Consider the following 17,500-nt stretch of genomic DNA (forward strand, 5'->3'; position numbering starts at 1 on the left):
CATACAAACTGGTTCGTCCCTCGGACTCCAGTCTTTTTAAGGCGATTAACTAACACTCCGTAGCATAGCAAGAATTGGGAAATCGCGAGAGGGGGTTCTTTCGGCCCCACCTACCTACCTACCTACCTACGTAGGTGGATCCTCTTGGTTCCTTGGTATAAATAAGCCTAAACGTGAGGACAGGACACCAGATTCTCAGGAGAGACCACAAGAAGAGCACCATGCACTCAAAGGTTGGCAAGGAGTTTTAAGTTTCATTTGCGCGTTTGATTTTAATTGGGGATAGTTTCTCTTCGTGTCTATAACTCAGACAATCTCTTATACATTGTCTGATTCGTTGTTTGCACGTTTTGTTTAAATTGGGGACTATCTGACTTTGTGTACATAGCTCAAACAATCTTATATATATTGTTTTATTTTTTTTGCGTGTTTTGCTTAAATTGGGGACTATCTGACTTTGTGTGCATGACTCAAACAATCTTATATATACTGTTTTATTTTTTTTTGCGTATCTTGCTCAAGTTGGGGACTATCTGACTTTGTGTGCATAACTCAAACAATCTCAAATATATTGTTTTTGTCTTTAAGAACTTTACCTTATTCTTGGCATATTTAATATTCCGTTTTTTCCCATAAGGAAAATTTGGTCGTTTGTCAATACCTCAAATTAGTAATTCTTTTTTGTTTTCTTGTTACTTTCCAGATTATCTTCGTTGTTTTGGGGTTGGCTGCCCTGGCAGCTGCCGATAGCAGGGAAACATACTCCTATGCTGCCCCCAGGGTGGGTATTATTACTTTAAATTAATTAACAGATGTTAATAAATATCCCTGAGTTTCATTTATTAAATGAGGCCAGATCTTAATTTCCATTTAGTTTGCACTGATATGATGTGAGTCCTTACCTGAAGCGTTTACTATTGATTATTTCTTGAAGGGTATGTTCCATTAGATGGAGCAAGTGGAATTTGTTGTTTGTCCTTCTTTACAAATGAGCAGAAAATGAATATTTTAATGTATTTATTTGTCTTCAAGAGATAAATAAAATCAATAATTATTTTTCTTAGCCATTTATAATTATCATTCTACTCATTTTCCATTCCAGGCCTCATCCGGCTCCGAGGAATCCTTCGAGTCCGGCGAGGTCAAGTACAACTTCAACTGGGTCGTCGACCACGATCCTTCCAGCAACGAATTCGGACACCAGGAGGCCCGCGACGGAGACGACACCCAGGGATCCTACTATGTCCAGCTCCCCGACGGCCGCCTGCAGAAGGTGGCCTTCCACGTCGATGGCGACGACGGATACGTCGCCGAAGTCACCTACTCCGGTGAGGCTCAGTTCCCCGATTCCGTCGAGTCCTCGGAATCCGACGAAGCTCCAAGGAGGACTTACTATGCTCCCGACTCCAACGAATCCAAGTAGTTGGTGATGACAAACAAAGTGATGCCTGAAATTCTTTATTTATTTATTTATTTTTTTTTGTTTTACTCAATGCTTCGACGATGATCTCCAAGCATAACGATGCCAGTAATATTTATATTTAATTTATCTGAATAAAATTGCCAAGCATACTCTTTCACTTTAATTAATCCTTTTCATACCTAGTGAATTCAGTAGTGAATTATTAGTTTTAGTCGTGGGGGATGCACTAGTAACTATCAAATGAATATAGAGAATGAATATACTTTTAGATATACTTAACACCATGGAATTAATTTAACATTGAATAGTCAATAATGGTATTACAACTGTAAGGGTAATGCTCAAGATTTGTCAGAGAATAATGGTGGCTGTATAAAGGGTCCCAATATTTGACAAAAAAATGCTGTATTTGATATTAAAGAACCGAAAGTCCGAGAGGAGGTAGATTACAGAGAAACTGAGAATTGTTTAAAATGATTGCAATATCTGAGAGAGAGAGAGAGAGAGAGAGAGAGAGAGAGAGAGAGAGAGAGAGATGACAGGTTGCAGATTATGATATTAACAGGGTCCAAGGGATGTTCAATGTTTCTTAGGACACCACAAAAGGATTTAACATACGTTAAAGACATTTGGAATCGCTATAAAGAAATTCAAAGTTACAGTATCAGGAATGGTACAGAGAAATTCAGTATGTGTGAGATGTAGTTGGAATCACTATAAAAGTCATTGTTTTTGCTTTCTAATACGTGAACTCCTCTTTCTGTATTTCCTATTAACTGTGTAACTTCTTTCAAATAAACGCCATCATACTCTTTGGATGCTTGAATTTCAAGTCAGTGGCCCCTTGTAGGCGGACTTGTTCCATATGAATAGGGTTCACCTTCTGAATAATAATAATAATAATAATAATAATAATAATAATAATAATAATAATACTACTAATAATAATAATACTAATACTAATAATAATAATATTCTTTACTGAATTTCAGGTCAGTATAATCCATATGAATAGGGTTCACCTTCTGAATAATAATAATAATAATAATAATAATAATAATAATAATAATAATAATAATATTTTTGGATGCTTGAATTTCAAGTCAGTGGCCCCTTGTGGTGGACTTGTTCCATATGAATAGGGTTCATCTTCTGAATAATAATAATAATAATAATAATAATAATAATAATAATAATAATAATAATAATAATAATAATATATACCCTTGTAACCTGCATGCCATTCCATTCACTCTTTGAAAATAATAATAATAATAATAATAATAATAATAATAATAATAATAATAATAACAATAATAATAATAACAATAATAATATTATTATTATTATTATTATTATTATTATTATTATTATTTATTATTATTATTATTCAAGGAATCAGGGTCTATTAGAGTTTTCTGGGATTACAACAAAAGGATCGAGATCTGTTAGAGGTCTATGATTTAAATTACGAAAATAAAAATGTAATGAAACCTGAAAAGAATGGTTCTTTTGTGTAAAAACACAATTCAAGACTTCTTTTACCTCATTTTAAACTGGCATTAAATCAATATTCTGACGGCTAATTATTTTAAATGGTAAGATGAGAGGAAAAATGATAAAAATAATAATGTTCAGGGTGAATGGAATCACTGACACTTGAAAAAATGAAAGTGAACCCACTTAATTACGAGGTTAAAAGGGAACCAGAATTCAGAATAAAGGCCAGTGAATATTCTACGGGAACATTACGGTTGCCGAACGCCCCAAGGTCACGTGACTACGGGAAGGCGTTACGAAATTAGCCCCAGTCAAAACGAACCGATGGAAAGGTACCAAAAGCTACCTGGAAGAACTTCGAATACAAATGGACCCAGAGAAGGAATGCATCAATCAGCCATTGTGAGATGTGTGTCTGACGTAAAGGGCTGAAGGTGGAATTTGCATGGAGAGGAAAAGTAAAGAGCCACTTTGCAGAAACTGAATGGCTGGCCTCTTGTGCTTATGAATCAGTATGTTTGGGTGATGGAGGGTGATTTATGTAGAGGTATGTAAGGGCGTTTGACGTGATGTTTGGTAGGGTTCTGTGGGGGGTGAATGGGTTGGGAATCACGGTTCAAAAATGATGATTTATTTGTTTGTAAGTACACATACACAAACGAGCAATATTATTACGTATAAACTCACTCAGCAACATTACTTGAGTTCAGAAGTGATGCATCGAAAGTATTAATTAACTATTTTTCATTTCGTCCGATGAACTTAATGGACTTTATATAGCACTGAAGTGTTATACAGAAGGCTAATAATTTTCGTTGCATAGATACTGTCTCCTATTGCATATGGAATTTATGTTGCTATTATATTGACCTGTATTTTACTGAAGTACAGTACATTTCAGCAAAACAGTCGATTTATAAGGATAATGTGGATTGGGAATTTTTTCTTATCCTACCTGCATGCATTCTGATATAATACGCAAATATGCTAAACGCGTAACAAAATTTCACGGAACTGGAAAAATACCAAGTACGGGACATGTTTCAAACATCGTATGCCTAACCACTGGAAGAATGCATGTTTTAAGAAATTATTTATAATAAGTACATTCTCACATTACTAATGAATTGCATTTGATATGTCATAATTATAACCTTTTAAAGACCATCTCTCTCTCTCTCTCTCTCTCTCTCTCTCTCTCTCTCTCTCTCTCTCTCTCTCTCTCTCTCTTCTCCTTGTTTACTAGGCCAAATATGATTGGTCAATCACTACAGTACCCTTCATCTGGGAATTGGGACGGAGTCAAAACCTGTTGTAGAAGGTGAAAATTGGCCCCACCTACAACTGGCTTCTTGGTATATATTGGCAAGCCTGAGAGGACAAAGCATCAGTTTCTTAAAAGAGACCATACACATCACACCATGCACTCCAAGGTTAGCCTGTTGCTCGTTTTGAGATGGAAGGATTTTGACTTCTGACTTCAGTAAATTTGATAAAATTTTCACAATTTATTGCATATTGTTTTCTCTTTGCATCTACAATGGATTCTGTGTGATTCTCTTCACTTTTTATCATTTTCTTTATTGATTAGATTCCTAATAATTTTTATATTTTTTTCATTTTTCTAATTCTTAAGTTGTTCTATCATTTTCCTTACCAATATAACATTTTATCTCAATCTGATTACCTGTTGATTAATTTTTTTTTTTTGCTTATTGACAGACTTGCAAATTTATTTTTTCATTTATCTAACCAATAAATTATTTATTTATTTATTTATTTATTTATTTATTTATTGATTACAGGTCCTTTTAGTTGTTTTGGGCTTGGCTGCCCTGGTGGCTGCTGACAGCAGGGAAACCTTCTCCTATGCTGCCCCAAGGGTGAGTAGTCCTTATCAGAGGACCCACAGGGGAACTTTGATTATGTTCAATAATTTCAAGCAATAAGTAGAAATGCAATGTATTTGTGAATTACTGATAGGTAAATTCTGTTTCATTTTTTTTAGGTTTTGTATAAATTTTTACCTTTACCTTCTGGCGTTTATTTTTTATAGTTAGTATGAAGAATGTCTGCTGAAATGGTGGCAGCGTTCATGGATATTCCTATCAGTATCTGTCAAATATTTCATTTTAGTGATTATGAATCCTTGTTTTTTCAAATCAGATTAGTATTCCTGTGAGCGTAAAGGCTAAGTGTTATGCATTTTGCCCTGTTACTTTTGTAAATTATTATGTAATTGTTCTTTTTCATTATAAAGTAACACCTTCAACAGCCAATAGCATTTCACGTAACTTACAAACAACATAAATCCATTTCAGGCCTCATCCGGCTCCGAGGAATCCTTCGAGTCCGGCGAAGTCAAGTACAACTTCAACTGGGCCGTGAGCGACGACTCCTCCAGCAACGAATTCGGACACCAGGAGGCCCGCGACGGAGACGACACCCAGGGATCCTACTACGTCCAGCTCCCCGACGGTCGCCTGCAGAAGGTGGCCTTCCACGTCGATGGCGACGACGGATACGTCGCTGAGGTCACCTACTCCGGTGAGGCTCAGTTCCCCGATTCCGTCGAGTCCTCGGAATCCGACGAAGCTCCAAGGAGGACCTATTATGCTCCCGCCTCCAACGAATCCAAGTAAAATGGATGAAGTCAGATTTCGAAGAGATTTCTTATATTTATCTCGTCAATTTGTTGATGTTCTCCCAACGAACCTATGTCTATATGTCTAATTTATTGCTATTATAATGAGAAATAAAACCTCTTTGTATTATTTACCATTTAATATTTTCACTAACAATTTCCAAAGCAAGTCAGTAAAAATAATTAAAAGGAGAGATTCTCAGAGTAAAGCATTTCTGACATTTTTGATGAGGATATTAGGAAAGTGAAATACAAGGCCTCTAGCAGGAAATCCTTTGTCATATGAATTGTAAAGAAAAGATCTTTCTTCTTCATACGATTTCTGAAATGCTTTTTACCTTTTACATAGAAATATTTCCATCTGAAAGTTGCCCAGTATTATTGCTGGTGGTTGATACGTCATTCATAAATATTACCAACAATATAAAATGCAGATTCTTTAATCTAATTGTAATTCTTTTCATAATTTTCAATTTGCTAGATATTCCCGCATTGATATATTTAATAAGTGGATTTACTGGAGTAAATGTTTTAGCATAAATGTCTACAATTTTAAGCGTTTCTGGCAGTAATTTGTGTAAATGCATTTTCTAATATTTCTAACCCTTGAATTTTTTTAAGTGATTTGAATATATATATATATATATATATATATATATATATATATATATATATATATATATATATATATATATATATATATATATATATATATGCACACACACACACATATATGTATATACATACAGATATACCTATGTATATATACATATATATATGTATATATACACATATACAGTATATGTATATATTTATAGAAGTGTAACAACTATAATGCCCTTTTAACTTCTCAAGTTCTTCACACTTTTTGAATATGCATGCCACTACAAAGCCTGACACAATCCCCCACCGCCAAAAAAGGAAGAATGTCAAATACCTCACTTTACTTCTCCTGCTGCAAACGGCGCCATCTTACCACTCCTTTCACGGCGCCATGCCTCTCCGCAGTTAAACGTTTGTCTGCACCCATTATTACATCTTCAGCTCGGCCTTGACCAGCTGTGGAACTTGTGATGCCCTCAGCAAGGGATTGGCTTATGCCCGCGCCCGCTGAGGTCACGCATAGCGATCTCGCGCTGTGCTGAAGACATCCCAGTTATAATTTGGAGGAGTAATTGACTGTTATTAGGCCAAGTACTGTACATAAGTTTTTTTTTTTTTAACTTTTTTTAATTGTACTGGGGTGATTTACTTAGTCTGGGATTGTAGGAGATTGTGTTTTTCTTCTTTTTTTTTTAATTTCTGATCATTTTTCTGACCCACTCTTCGATCTGCGTTATATATTTTTATATTGAAATCAGAATTTATATGGCTTAGTAAAGATTTTTTCTTTCACAGCTATATTGTCTACTATGTTTTCTTATTTGATTTCACAAATAATATAAAAGATCAGAAGTATATATATATATATATATATATATATACATATATACACATATATATATATTATATATATATATATATATATATATATATATATATATATATATATATATATATATATATACATATACATACATACATACATACATACATACATACACATACATACATGTATATAAGCCATGTGGTCTACTGGTTATGTCACTTGTCTCACTAGCGAGAGATTCTGGTCTCGAATCCTCAACAAGGACAAAACATCATGGGCATAACATGTTAAAATTCCCTCATTTGGTCGACAGTGCAAGATATCGGCATTCCATCATAGGTATTCCTTCAAAGCAAAACGATAGCCTCAGTTGGCCACATCCGTCCCTGCTAAATATGGTGTGGGAATTGGAAGTTCTCCTGGAGAAACAGAGTGACTCATAACAGCCTTCCTTGGCGTGACATTTCGATGGCTTTTATGTCTTCAGCAATTCTGATGCATCATGCTTCACTCTAATGGCTCGACCTTTCCCAAGTGGTTTATCGTCATCAGACTCCTAGAATCCTGGATCAAAGATGCCTACAGTTACCCCAAGTGACTGGACAATAAGTTTTCCATATCACAGACAACTGGACAATAAGTTTGTCATACCACAGATGACTGGACAATAAGTTTGTCATGGACAATAAGTTTGTCATACCACAGACGACTGGACGACTGGACAATAAGTTTGTCATCAGATGATACCACAGACGACTGGACAATAAGTTTGTCATACCACAGATGACTGGACAATAAGATGTTTATCATACCACAGACGACTGGACAATAAGTTTTGTCAGATGACCACAGACGACTGGACAATAAGTTTGTCATACCAAAGACGACTGGACAATAAGTTACCACAGACGACTGGACAATAAGTTTGTCATACCACAGACGACTGGACAATAAGTTTGTCATACCACAGACGACTGGACAATAAGTTTGTCATACCACAGATGACTGGACAATAAGTTTGTCATACCACAGATGACTGGATAATAAATAACTGGACAATCAGGAGTTTGTCATACCACAGATGACTGTTTAGTCAGAAGTTTCTCATACCACACATGACCGGATAGTCAGGGGTTTTTCATACCACAGATGACTGGACAATAAGTTTGTCAGACCATAGACAACTGGAAAATCAGTAGTTTCTCATCCAGAACCATGTTATGAATTTCGTCTACACGTCCCTTGGCTGTTGAAATTCCAGGATGTCCCACCAGAGGTCTAATGTAGTGTTCCTGGCCTTCTTGAATGCAGGTGCCAAATTTTTAAAGGTAAAATTGAACTGGAGTCCTTACTAAGAATGTTGGCCAAGAGATCTTGGATTCCTCCTGGGACTATATCCTTCGTTTTTAGATCCTTAATCACGAGGCAGAGTTTTCCCAGATGTATTTGAGATATTTACATCTTGAGACTTTCAAAGGGCCTTACCTGCTTTTGAATAAATGCAAATGACGGAGATCTTGTCTACAGCCATTGAAGTTTAGTAATTGCTCTTATTTTTAGGTAGGATTTGAGGATTTACTGAACGATCCTTGCAAGGGGTGAGTCATTCAGCTGGTAGTTAGCTGATCGTAGTGAGCCGAAACTCTGACAGCAGACAGGCATTCTCTGAAAGATTAAGTATATATATATATATTTATATATTAAAAATATATACATGAATATATATATATATATATATATATATATATATATATATATATATATATATATATATATACATATATATATATATATATAGTATGTGTGTGTATATAAGTAATTGTATACTTTCACAAGCATAGTGTTATCTTAATAATTCAGTCTCTCATGAATCTGCTGACTGACTTCTACTTTCTGAAATTATTTTTTCCAAGGTCGCCATCAAAAGCAGGTCCATTGGAAGTCAAATGAGCTCCGGTTACCTCTCTCTCTCTCTCTCTCTCTCTCTCTCTGTTGACCAACGTACCGAGCGAGAACGGTCTCGTCCTGCCGGCAGACGATTTGGAAATCGCTCTGAGAGAAAGACACAACTAAAAAAGAAAAAAAATGAGGTAACTCGTTCTTGGTTCTGGTAGCTGAGGTTAGGCCCCGCCCACTGGAGTAGAAGAGACTCCGTAGCATATATATAGAGATTTGGGCAGGACAGTGCCATCAGACTCTCTCTGGAGACTACGCAGACACCATGCACGCTAAGGTAAAGAAGAACTAATATTTTTAGACAATATTTTCTGAGATTTTGAGGAATGAATTCGCTGGGAAACATTGGAGACTATTTTTCATTTTTTCTTAAAGTTTCGTATTTATTTTGTTTTTGATTTTCAGGTCCTCGTTGTTGTTCTGGGCTTGGCTGCCCTTGTTGCCGCCGATAGTAGGGAGACCTATTCTTATGCTGCTCCCAGAGTGAGTGTTACTATTCTTATTACTTTTGCTTTTCCTATTACTATCACTATTACTTTTATCAGGATTTTTATCACTATACTTAAACATCTACACGAAACTACACGAAAGGAGAAATGAATAACAAAGAAATGTAATAAAATGCTGATGAAAATACGTATTCAATGCATGAAAATTTAGAAATACAATTATGCTTCTTTCAGATAAACGCCATAATCTTTGAGGCTTGAATTTCATGACAATATCTCAGTGGGCTTGTTTAATAGGACTAGGGGTTTGTCTTCTGAATAATAATAATAATAATAATAATAATAATAATAATAATAATAATAATAATAATAATAATAATAATAATATACAAGCAGCATTTGAAAACTGAGGTAAATACTCTTGAAGACTTGAAATATCATTGGGTCCCCCACCCAGAAACTAACCAGGGTCAGTAACCATAAACCTTATTCATGAGTAATTGTAGCTCATTTTGATTTAATGCATTACTTTGCTAGAAAGATTCCAATTCTGAATGTTTCGTTTGTCTTAAACTTATTTGTATTTCAAAAGAGAAGGATAAAATTTTAAGCCAAATAGTCCTGTCTTGGTAACTACCACTTTCTCAGTGGTAAAAGTTTCAGAACAGCAAGAATGACCACAAAATCATTTTGGTGCACAAAACTGTTTTTTAAAACAATGCAATGCCTTGACATGTAGGGACTTTATTTTTTATTTTCGTGTATAAGTTTCCTTGAATGTAAAGGCCAATAGAGCAGTAAATCAGTACAATGTCAAAAGAAAGTAGAAGGGTAAAGGAAAGTGAAAAAAAATGCCAATTCATATATGACACAATACATTGATGGTCATTTTGATAGGTAAGACATTCTGTACTAAGCCATGAGATTTGGACAATAGGATAAGATAATCATATGAAATCATATATATATATATATATATATATATATATATATATATATATATATATATATATATATATATATATATATAATATATATGTGTACATGAATGTGTAGGTGTATTTATTTAATTAGTGCAAGCCACTTGATCATTATAGCTATTTTATATATACTTTTCTTCCACTTTCAAACGCAGGCCTCATCCGGCTCCGAGGAATCCTTCGAATCCGGCGAGGTCAAGTACAACTTCAACTGGGCCGTGAGCGACGACTCCTCCAGCAACGAATTCGGACACCAGGAGGCCCGCGACGGAGACGACACCCAGGGATCCTACTACGTCCAGCTCCCCGACGGTCGCCTGCAGAAGGTGGCCTTCCACGTCGATGGCGACGACGGATACGTCGCTGAGGTCACCTACTCCGGTGAGGCTCAGTTCCCCGACTCCGACGAGTCCTTCGAGTCCCGTGAGGCTCCCAGGAGGTTCTACGGTGCCCCTGACTCTAATGAGTCTAAGTAAACAGAGGCTTCGTGAATGTCATTGCCGAGAGAGAGAGTTTAATTTATTTATTGTCGACGTCGAGTCGTGTCGATTGTACTGACCTCTCTCAACATGGCTGCCCTTTCCCATCGATGTTAATTTATTCATGTATATTTTAATAAACCGACTTTACTTGACGGTTGTGTTTTAATGACCACCAGTGCTTCTTTTATTTCACTTAGATAAACCGTCTTGCTTGAAACATTTGCTTTGCAAAACAAATTTGCATGCTTGCAACATCCCTGCCATTGTTTGCTTGTCCTTTTATCTTATAGGAGTGGCTCTAGGAAATTTTCTCCTCCTGGTTTTCAGCAACTGAATATATATATATATGAATATATATATATATATATATATATATATATATATATATATATATATATATATATATATATATATATATATATATATATATATAGTACGTTCTTTTTCCCCAGTAAGGGAGCGGCTCCAGTTCTCAACAATTCCTTTGGGATGAAGCTGCAAGACCCATGCCTATCTCCCATGTGGTTGGCACCCATAACCATCAATTAACTACCGTGCATTTGTGTGTGGTTGTCCCTATGTACATACACACACACACACACACACACACACACATATACACATATATATATATATATATATATATATATATATATATATATATATATATATATTAAACTGTGTAAATCACTTGTTTATCGTCCATTGATCTCATGCAACCCTCGCCGTTATAGGTCAAGAGCCTCGACAGCCCGGCTGTTTGACCTTCAACTCCTTCTCTCTCTCTCTCTCTCTCTCTCTCTCTCTCTCTCTCTCTGCTGAGCTCAAACTGGTTTGTTCTTGACCTTGAACGTGGGAGCGGGATGACTCGTGACGCAAACGGCTGCGTCATTAAATGAGTTTTCATTTTCTTCTTCTTGGTCCCAGCAAGTGGGGTTTTACTGGACGGTATATTCATATAAGCACGCATTTAAAAATACTCACACACACACGTACAAACACTTACCCATACACATACACTTGCACACACACACACACACACATATATATATATATATATATGTATATACACTTTGCTTAAAATTGTCTCCGTACATAAATTCTCTCTCTCTCTCTCTCTCTCTCTCTCTCTCTCTCTCTCTCTCTCTCTCTCTCAGTGTATATATATATATATGTATATGTATATATATATACATATATCTATATATTTATTTATTTTGTATATATATATATATATATATATATATATATATATATATATATATATATATATATATATATATATATATATATAGAGAGAGAGAGAGAGAGAGAGAGAGAGAGAAAGATAAACAAAACAGAATAATAGAAAGAGAAATATTCAATGGAGACGATCAGCAGTAATCTTTATTCCAATTTGGATTTCACCTAAAGATTTTCTACAGTGGAATGAATTTGGCTGAACTGAACAAGTTAAACAGAACCAAAACAGTGAGAAAGAACACTATTTTTAATCCACAATAAAAAAATTTTTTCTTGGCATGTTTTCTAGACTGGACAATACCCAGTTGGTTGAGTTCTAGGAAACACAACTGTTGAAGTGTTGCGGCAACTTTGTTTTTTTTTTGTCTTGTTTTTCTTCTACTTCACTTTCATTGAATACCGGTTCCATTCATAATTCAACTCGCTGTGTATTTATTCTTAAGTTGTAGTCGTTAAATAAATATCTCCATTCATTACATATTGGTTCCATTCATAATTTTGTTTATAATCAATACGAGTACTCAGATATTGGCCCCATTCATGATTTGATTTACAATCAATAAGAGTACTCAGATATTGGCTCCGTTCATAATTTCATTTACAATCAGTACCAGTACTCAGATACTATCTCCATTCATAGTTTTATTTACAATCAGTACGGATTCTCAGATACTGGCCTCATTCATAATTTCTTTTGCAATCAATACGAGTACTCAGATCTTGGCCTCATTCGTCGAGTATTCAGATGGCTTCATGATCTGATTTACAATCAACACGAGTACTCAGATATTGGCGCCTTTCATGACTTCATTTACAATCAGGAGAGTACTCAGATATTGTCTCCATTCGTAATTTCATTTACAATCAATACGAGTGCTTAGATATTGTCTCCATTCATAATTTCATTTACAATCAATACAAGTACTCAGATTTTGGGCTCATTCGTAATTTCAATTCGAGTATTTAGGTGGCTCCATGTTTTGATTTACAATCAGTACAAGTACTCAGATATTGTCTCCATTCGTAATTTCATTTACAATCAATACGAGTACTCAGATGCTGGCTTCATTCATGATTTGATTTACGGTCAATACGAGCACTTCTATAGTGACTCCATTCACTGTCCCATTCAATACGAATCTCTCACATTAATTATATCTAACCTGCATTCATTGACTACTGATTTCATCCATAATTTTATTTACAATCAATACGAGAACCCAAATACTTATTCCACTCATAATTCCATTCAGCGCGAACGGGGGCACTATAATTATTTCTGGGCGACATTCATGAAGTACATATTAATTTTATTCACAGTTCCACCCACGATAAGTCCCCGGCTTCTATTTGACCTGGCCAGAGAGCATAACAGGTCACCTTCCATGTGGGGAAACTGATCTGAAATTATATTCAGGGATTTCGCCATTCAGAACTGACCTCCTGGTGGGTGACAGGTTTTTCAACGGTGTCAGTGATTGGAAAATTAAAATATCATTATTTTTGTTCAAAAGATGAAATCTATTCATATGGAACAAGCCCAAAAGGACCATTGACTGGAAATTCAAGCTTCCGAAGAGTATAGTGTTCATTAGGAAGAAAATTAAATTATTATTATTATTATTCAAAAGGTGAACCCTATTCATATGGAACAAGCCCACAGGGACCACTGACTTGAAATTCATGATTCCAAAGAATATGGTGTTCATTAGGAAGGAGTACGAGCAGGCAAAGGGAAATACGGAAAGAAGAGATTTCATTATTAAAAAAAGAAGAAAAAATAAAGGGATAAATTAGTAAATAGATAAAATTGTATTAAAATACAAGGTATATAATATTAGGGTAGTAATGTATCGCATCCTCCCTTGAACTATGACATCAGTATAGTATTAAAGTTCAAACAAAGGGATGTTTATTTTTTGGAAAATATTTAAAATTAAACTTCAGGGCAAAAACGTAATCAGATTGACCTTTAAACTGGTTCTAGAACAGCCAAATATACAGGAGCCAGGCTTGGTCACGTGACCAACGTCGGATTATGCCAGCTGCTTGACCTGGGTATTTGGCAATGGTTCTTTGACTTTAGTCGAGAATTTTTTTTTTCCCATTTTGGCAAATTCGTGTTTACCAGAATTTGTAAAAAATCTGTATATTCATATTGAATGGTAAATCGTTTTCTGGTGAGTTAGGGAAATCCAAGTAAATATTTTGCTGTTGTAATATGTTTAAAAGTTGTTAGTTATATATATCACTGGTACAAACACACACATATATATATACAGTATATAAATTTATATGTATATATATATACAGTATATACATATATATATATATATATATATATATATATATATATATATATATATATATATATATATATATATATATATATATATATATATATATATATATATATATATATATATATATATATATATTCTATTTGTTTATGAGTGCTGATGTCAACAAATTAATATGCAGTATAAACTGAGTTCATTTAAATGAATATAAGAAATTCGGTGTCCCTCATGATCATAATATCTCTTTTCACAAACAAAAAACTAAAAGAAGAACTGTAGTCATTCACTGTATATAATTCATTCATTATTTCATAATCAGACTCTTCAGAAATTTCTTTGTTTGTTATATTTCTAGAACAATATATTGTTTATATTCTAAATAATTTTGACACTTTTCTTTGAATTCTTAGTAGCCCCATTGAAGATGCTCTTAGCTTTCTTCTTATGTATTCATTGAGAGAGAGAGAGAGAGAGAGAGAGAGAGAGAGAGAGAGAGAGAGAGAGAGAGCGAGAGAGAGAAGAGGGTAGCAGACCGGTATATTTATCACGTGAGAACAGTTTAATTTGTTATGTACGAGATTTGACACTAGCTGGTGATAATTGCAGTTTGTGGTCAGGCGACTGAATTCACCAGAAAATTATATTTCATAAATTAATAGCGTTGGTGTCTATCTCTATTGTCTGTGCGAACGTATATTAAGAATTGGATACTGACGTTCTTATATTATATACGCATTTACATACGAGGCATGCAAAGTCCACTACAAGCATGCAACAGGTCAAACTAGTTCCAATCTATTATCTTCGATTCTCAGGTCAGAAAAAACTCCAGAGATTGCTCAACTTACATGGGCACCATACCCTGGCACAAGATAACCCAGAAAGTGCCCCAGAACATGCCCCAGAAAATGGCCTAAAATCTTTTTGTCAAACGGTCTCATAGCCTGTTGGTCATCGATAATAATGACAGGATTGGCCAATCACACAGGTCAAGATGGCTGGAAAACCGGACGGCAAAAACTCGCTAAAGTAGCGACTTTCCATAGCAAAAAAAGTTGCTAAAGAAGCAACTTTCCATATTTTTTGAGGTATATAAAGCTGTCTGCTTGGAAAGCCAGAAGCATTGTCTTCTGGAGGCTTCAGAGGAATCATGAATTCTAAGGTATACGAAGCTGTAGTTTCTGTTTTCTTTATATGAAGTCCACTGAAGTAAATAGTTCTTAAAAATTTGTGAATAATAAGTAGGTTTTTTTAAGTCGTGAGTAATAAGAAAATATTAAGATTTAGTAAGGTGCTGTTGCCACGAATTCAAAGATATTCATACGGCTATAGTAGCTGCATTTTACAGGGTGCCCACTGAAATATATTCTTAAAAAGTGGTGAGTAATAGCAAGAAAACATTAAGGTTTTGTAAGCTGCTGTTGCTCTAGAGAAAGAGGATATGTCTTGACAATAAAAAATATTTTTATATCATATGATATAATATGTCTAATGCTAACCGGGTATGTAAATAAATTAATCTACTGTCCTTTCCAGGAGTTCATGTTTGCTAGTTCTCAATAACTGACGAATAACAGCAAGAAAATGTTAAAGTTTTACAAGGTTCCGTTGCTTTAGAAAAAGGGAGCCTTGCTAAGAAGATAAAGGTACTTTGATATTCTCTGACGTATCTGTAATTCCAGCCTGATACCTCACCCAATTTATCTCCTGTCCTTTTCAGGTGTTCATGTTCGTTTTGGCACTGGCCACATCAGTAGCTGCTGAAAGCAGGGAAAGATATTCCTATGCAGCTCCTAGAGTAAGTATTTATTCATTTTCATCTAAGTATTTTTTTATAACTGTATTAGAAAATTAGTATCAGGATATTCATATTCTTTAAGTTTCCTTTTGGATTTATTTTCCTTATTCTTAGAAGGGTTTCACTGGCATTCTTTAAGTTTCCTTTTGGTTGTGTGTATGGCTTATCCTTGAAAGGATTTTATTCATATTCTTTAAGTTTCCTTTTGGTTTCATTTTCCTGATTCTTGGGAGGTTGTCACTCATACTCTTCAAGTGTACTTTTGGTTTTATTTTCCTTATTCTTGGAAGGATAACATTAATATTCTTTAGATTTCCTTTTATTCTTGAAGGGATGTATTTAATATTCTTTAGTTTTCCTCTTGCTTTATATTTCTTACTCTTGAAAGGATATAACTAATAATGTTCTTTAGATTCCCGTTTAGTTTTATTTTTCTTATTCTTGAAAGGACATCATTCATAACCTTTAAGTTCTAACTGGTCTTTATTTTCCTTATTCTTGGAAGGACATCATTCGCATTCTTTAACTTTCCTTTTGGTTTTATTTTCCTTACTCTTGGAAGAACCCAAACAGGTCAGGTTAAGAGCCATCGGCCCTTCCTTACAGAAGCTAGATTCAATATCACTCTGTCTTGTCCTCAGGCTTCCTCAGGCTCCGAGGAATCCTTCGAGTCCTCCGAGGTCAGGTACAGCTTCAACTGGGCCGTGAGCGACGACTCCTCCAGCAACGAATTCGGACACCAGGAATCCCGCGACGGAGACGACACCCAGGGATCCTACTACGTCCAGCTCCCCGACGGGCGCCTGCAGAAGGTGTCCTTCCACGTCGACGGCGACGACGGATACGTGGCCGAGGTGTCCTACGAAGGAGAGGCTCAGTTCCCCGACTCCGACGAGTCCTCCGGGTCCCGTGAGGCTCCAAGCAGGTTCTATGGGGCTCCTGGTTCTAATGAGTCCAAATAAGGGTCCCTCTTCCACACTCTTTCTCTCAGTTGTTGATAGTGTTTCCTTGGATGGATGATTTATTTATTATTTATAACAATAAAAGCTCTTGAGAAATAGAATGGTTTTTCCTTTTCCGGTAAAGTCAGTGGACTTTTGAAATACTTATGATATATTTACTTTATATATATATGTGTATATATATTATATATATATATACATATATATATACATAAATATATATATGCATATATATTATATATATTTACATATATATACATATATGTAAATATATATATATGCATATATATATTATGTATATATATATATATATATTATATTATATACATATATAT

The 17,500-nt window shown here is 34.9% G+C and overlaps 5 protein-coding genes across 7 annotated transcripts in view; 4 read left to right on the forward strand and 1 right to left on the reverse strand.

The window, feature by feature from the left end:
* Window positions 1-17,500, reverse strand: part of LOC136831560 (pro-resilin-like) — a 367,651-nt gene that overhangs the window by 30,033 nt on the left and 320,118 nt on the right. The gene's annotated exons all lie outside the window — the stretch shown is intronic.
* Window positions 187-1,570, forward strand: LOC136831737 (pro-resilin-like). The gene is made up of 3 exons (XM_067092355.1): window positions 187-233; window positions 704-781; window positions 1,103-1,570. Exons 1-3 carry the CDS (start codon window positions 222-224, stop codon window positions 1,421-1,423), a joined length of 411 nt encoding a protein of 136 aa, XP_066948456.1. The 5' UTR covers window positions 187-221; the 3' UTR covers window positions 1,424-1,570.
* LOC136831738 (pro-resilin-like) lies at window positions 4,327-5,678 on the forward strand. Its single transcript, XM_067092356.1, has 3 exons — window positions 4,327-4,356; window positions 4,729-4,806; window positions 5,245-5,678. Exons 1-3 carry the CDS (start codon window positions 4,345-4,347, stop codon window positions 5,563-5,565), a joined length of 411 nt encoding a protein of 136 aa, XP_066948457.1. The 5' UTR covers window positions 4,327-4,344; the 3' UTR covers window positions 5,566-5,678.
* On the forward strand, window positions 9,146-11,015 carry LOC136831739 (pro-resilin-like). The gene is made up of 3 exons (XM_067092357.1): window positions 9,146-9,229; window positions 9,358-9,435; window positions 10,537-11,015. Exons 1-3 carry the CDS (start codon window positions 9,218-9,220, stop codon window positions 10,855-10,857), a joined length of 411 nt encoding a protein of 136 aa, XP_066948458.1. The 5' UTR covers window positions 9,146-9,217; the 3' UTR covers window positions 10,858-11,015.
* Window positions 16,115-17,194, forward strand: LOC136831740 (pro-resilin-like). The gene is made up of 2 exons (XM_067092358.1): window positions 16,115-16,203; window positions 16,845-17,194. Exons 1-2 carry the CDS (start codon window positions 16,132-16,134, stop codon window positions 17,163-17,165), a joined length of 393 nt encoding a protein of 130 aa, XP_066948459.1. The 5' UTR covers window positions 16,115-16,131; the 3' UTR covers window positions 17,166-17,194.

The sequence above is a fragment of the Macrobrachium rosenbergii genome, chromosome 48 (assembly GCF_040412425.1).
Source record: "Macrobrachium rosenbergii isolate ZJJX-2024 chromosome 48, ASM4041242v1, whole genome shotgun sequence".
NCBI classification, from domain to species: domain Eukaryota; kingdom Metazoa; phylum Arthropoda; class Malacostraca; order Decapoda; family Palaemonidae; genus Macrobrachium; species Macrobrachium rosenbergii.

What these genes read in the sequence shown, in the direction of transcription:
- LOC136831738 (XM_067092356.1), top strand. An exon ending in TCTCCTATGCTGCCCCAAGG is followed by an intron (nt 4,807 to 5,244) that starts GTGAGTAGTCCT and finishes AATCCATTTCAG; the next exon opens with GCCTCATCCGGCTCCGAGGA.
- LOC136831739 (XM_067092357.1), top strand. An exon ending in ATTCTTATGCTGCTCCCAGA is followed by an intron (nt 9,436 to 10,536) that starts GTGAGTGTTACT and finishes TTTCAAACGCAG; the next exon opens with GCCTCATCCGGCTCCGAGGA.
- LOC136831737 (XM_067092355.1), top strand. An exon ending in ACTCCTATGCTGCCCCCAGG is followed by an intron (nt 782 to 1,102) that starts GTGGGTATTATT and finishes TTTCCATTCCAG; the next exon opens with GCCTCATCCGGCTCCGAGGA.
- LOC136831740 (XM_067092358.1), top strand. Translation starts at nt 16,132, where the DNA reads ATGTTCGTTTTGGCACTGGCCACATCAGTAGCTGCTGAAAGCAGGGAA. An exon ending in ATTCCTATGCAGCTCCTAGA is followed by an intron (nt 16,204 to 16,844) that starts GTAAGTATTTAT and finishes TCTTGTCCTCAG; the next exon opens with GCTTCCTCAGGCTCCGAGGA.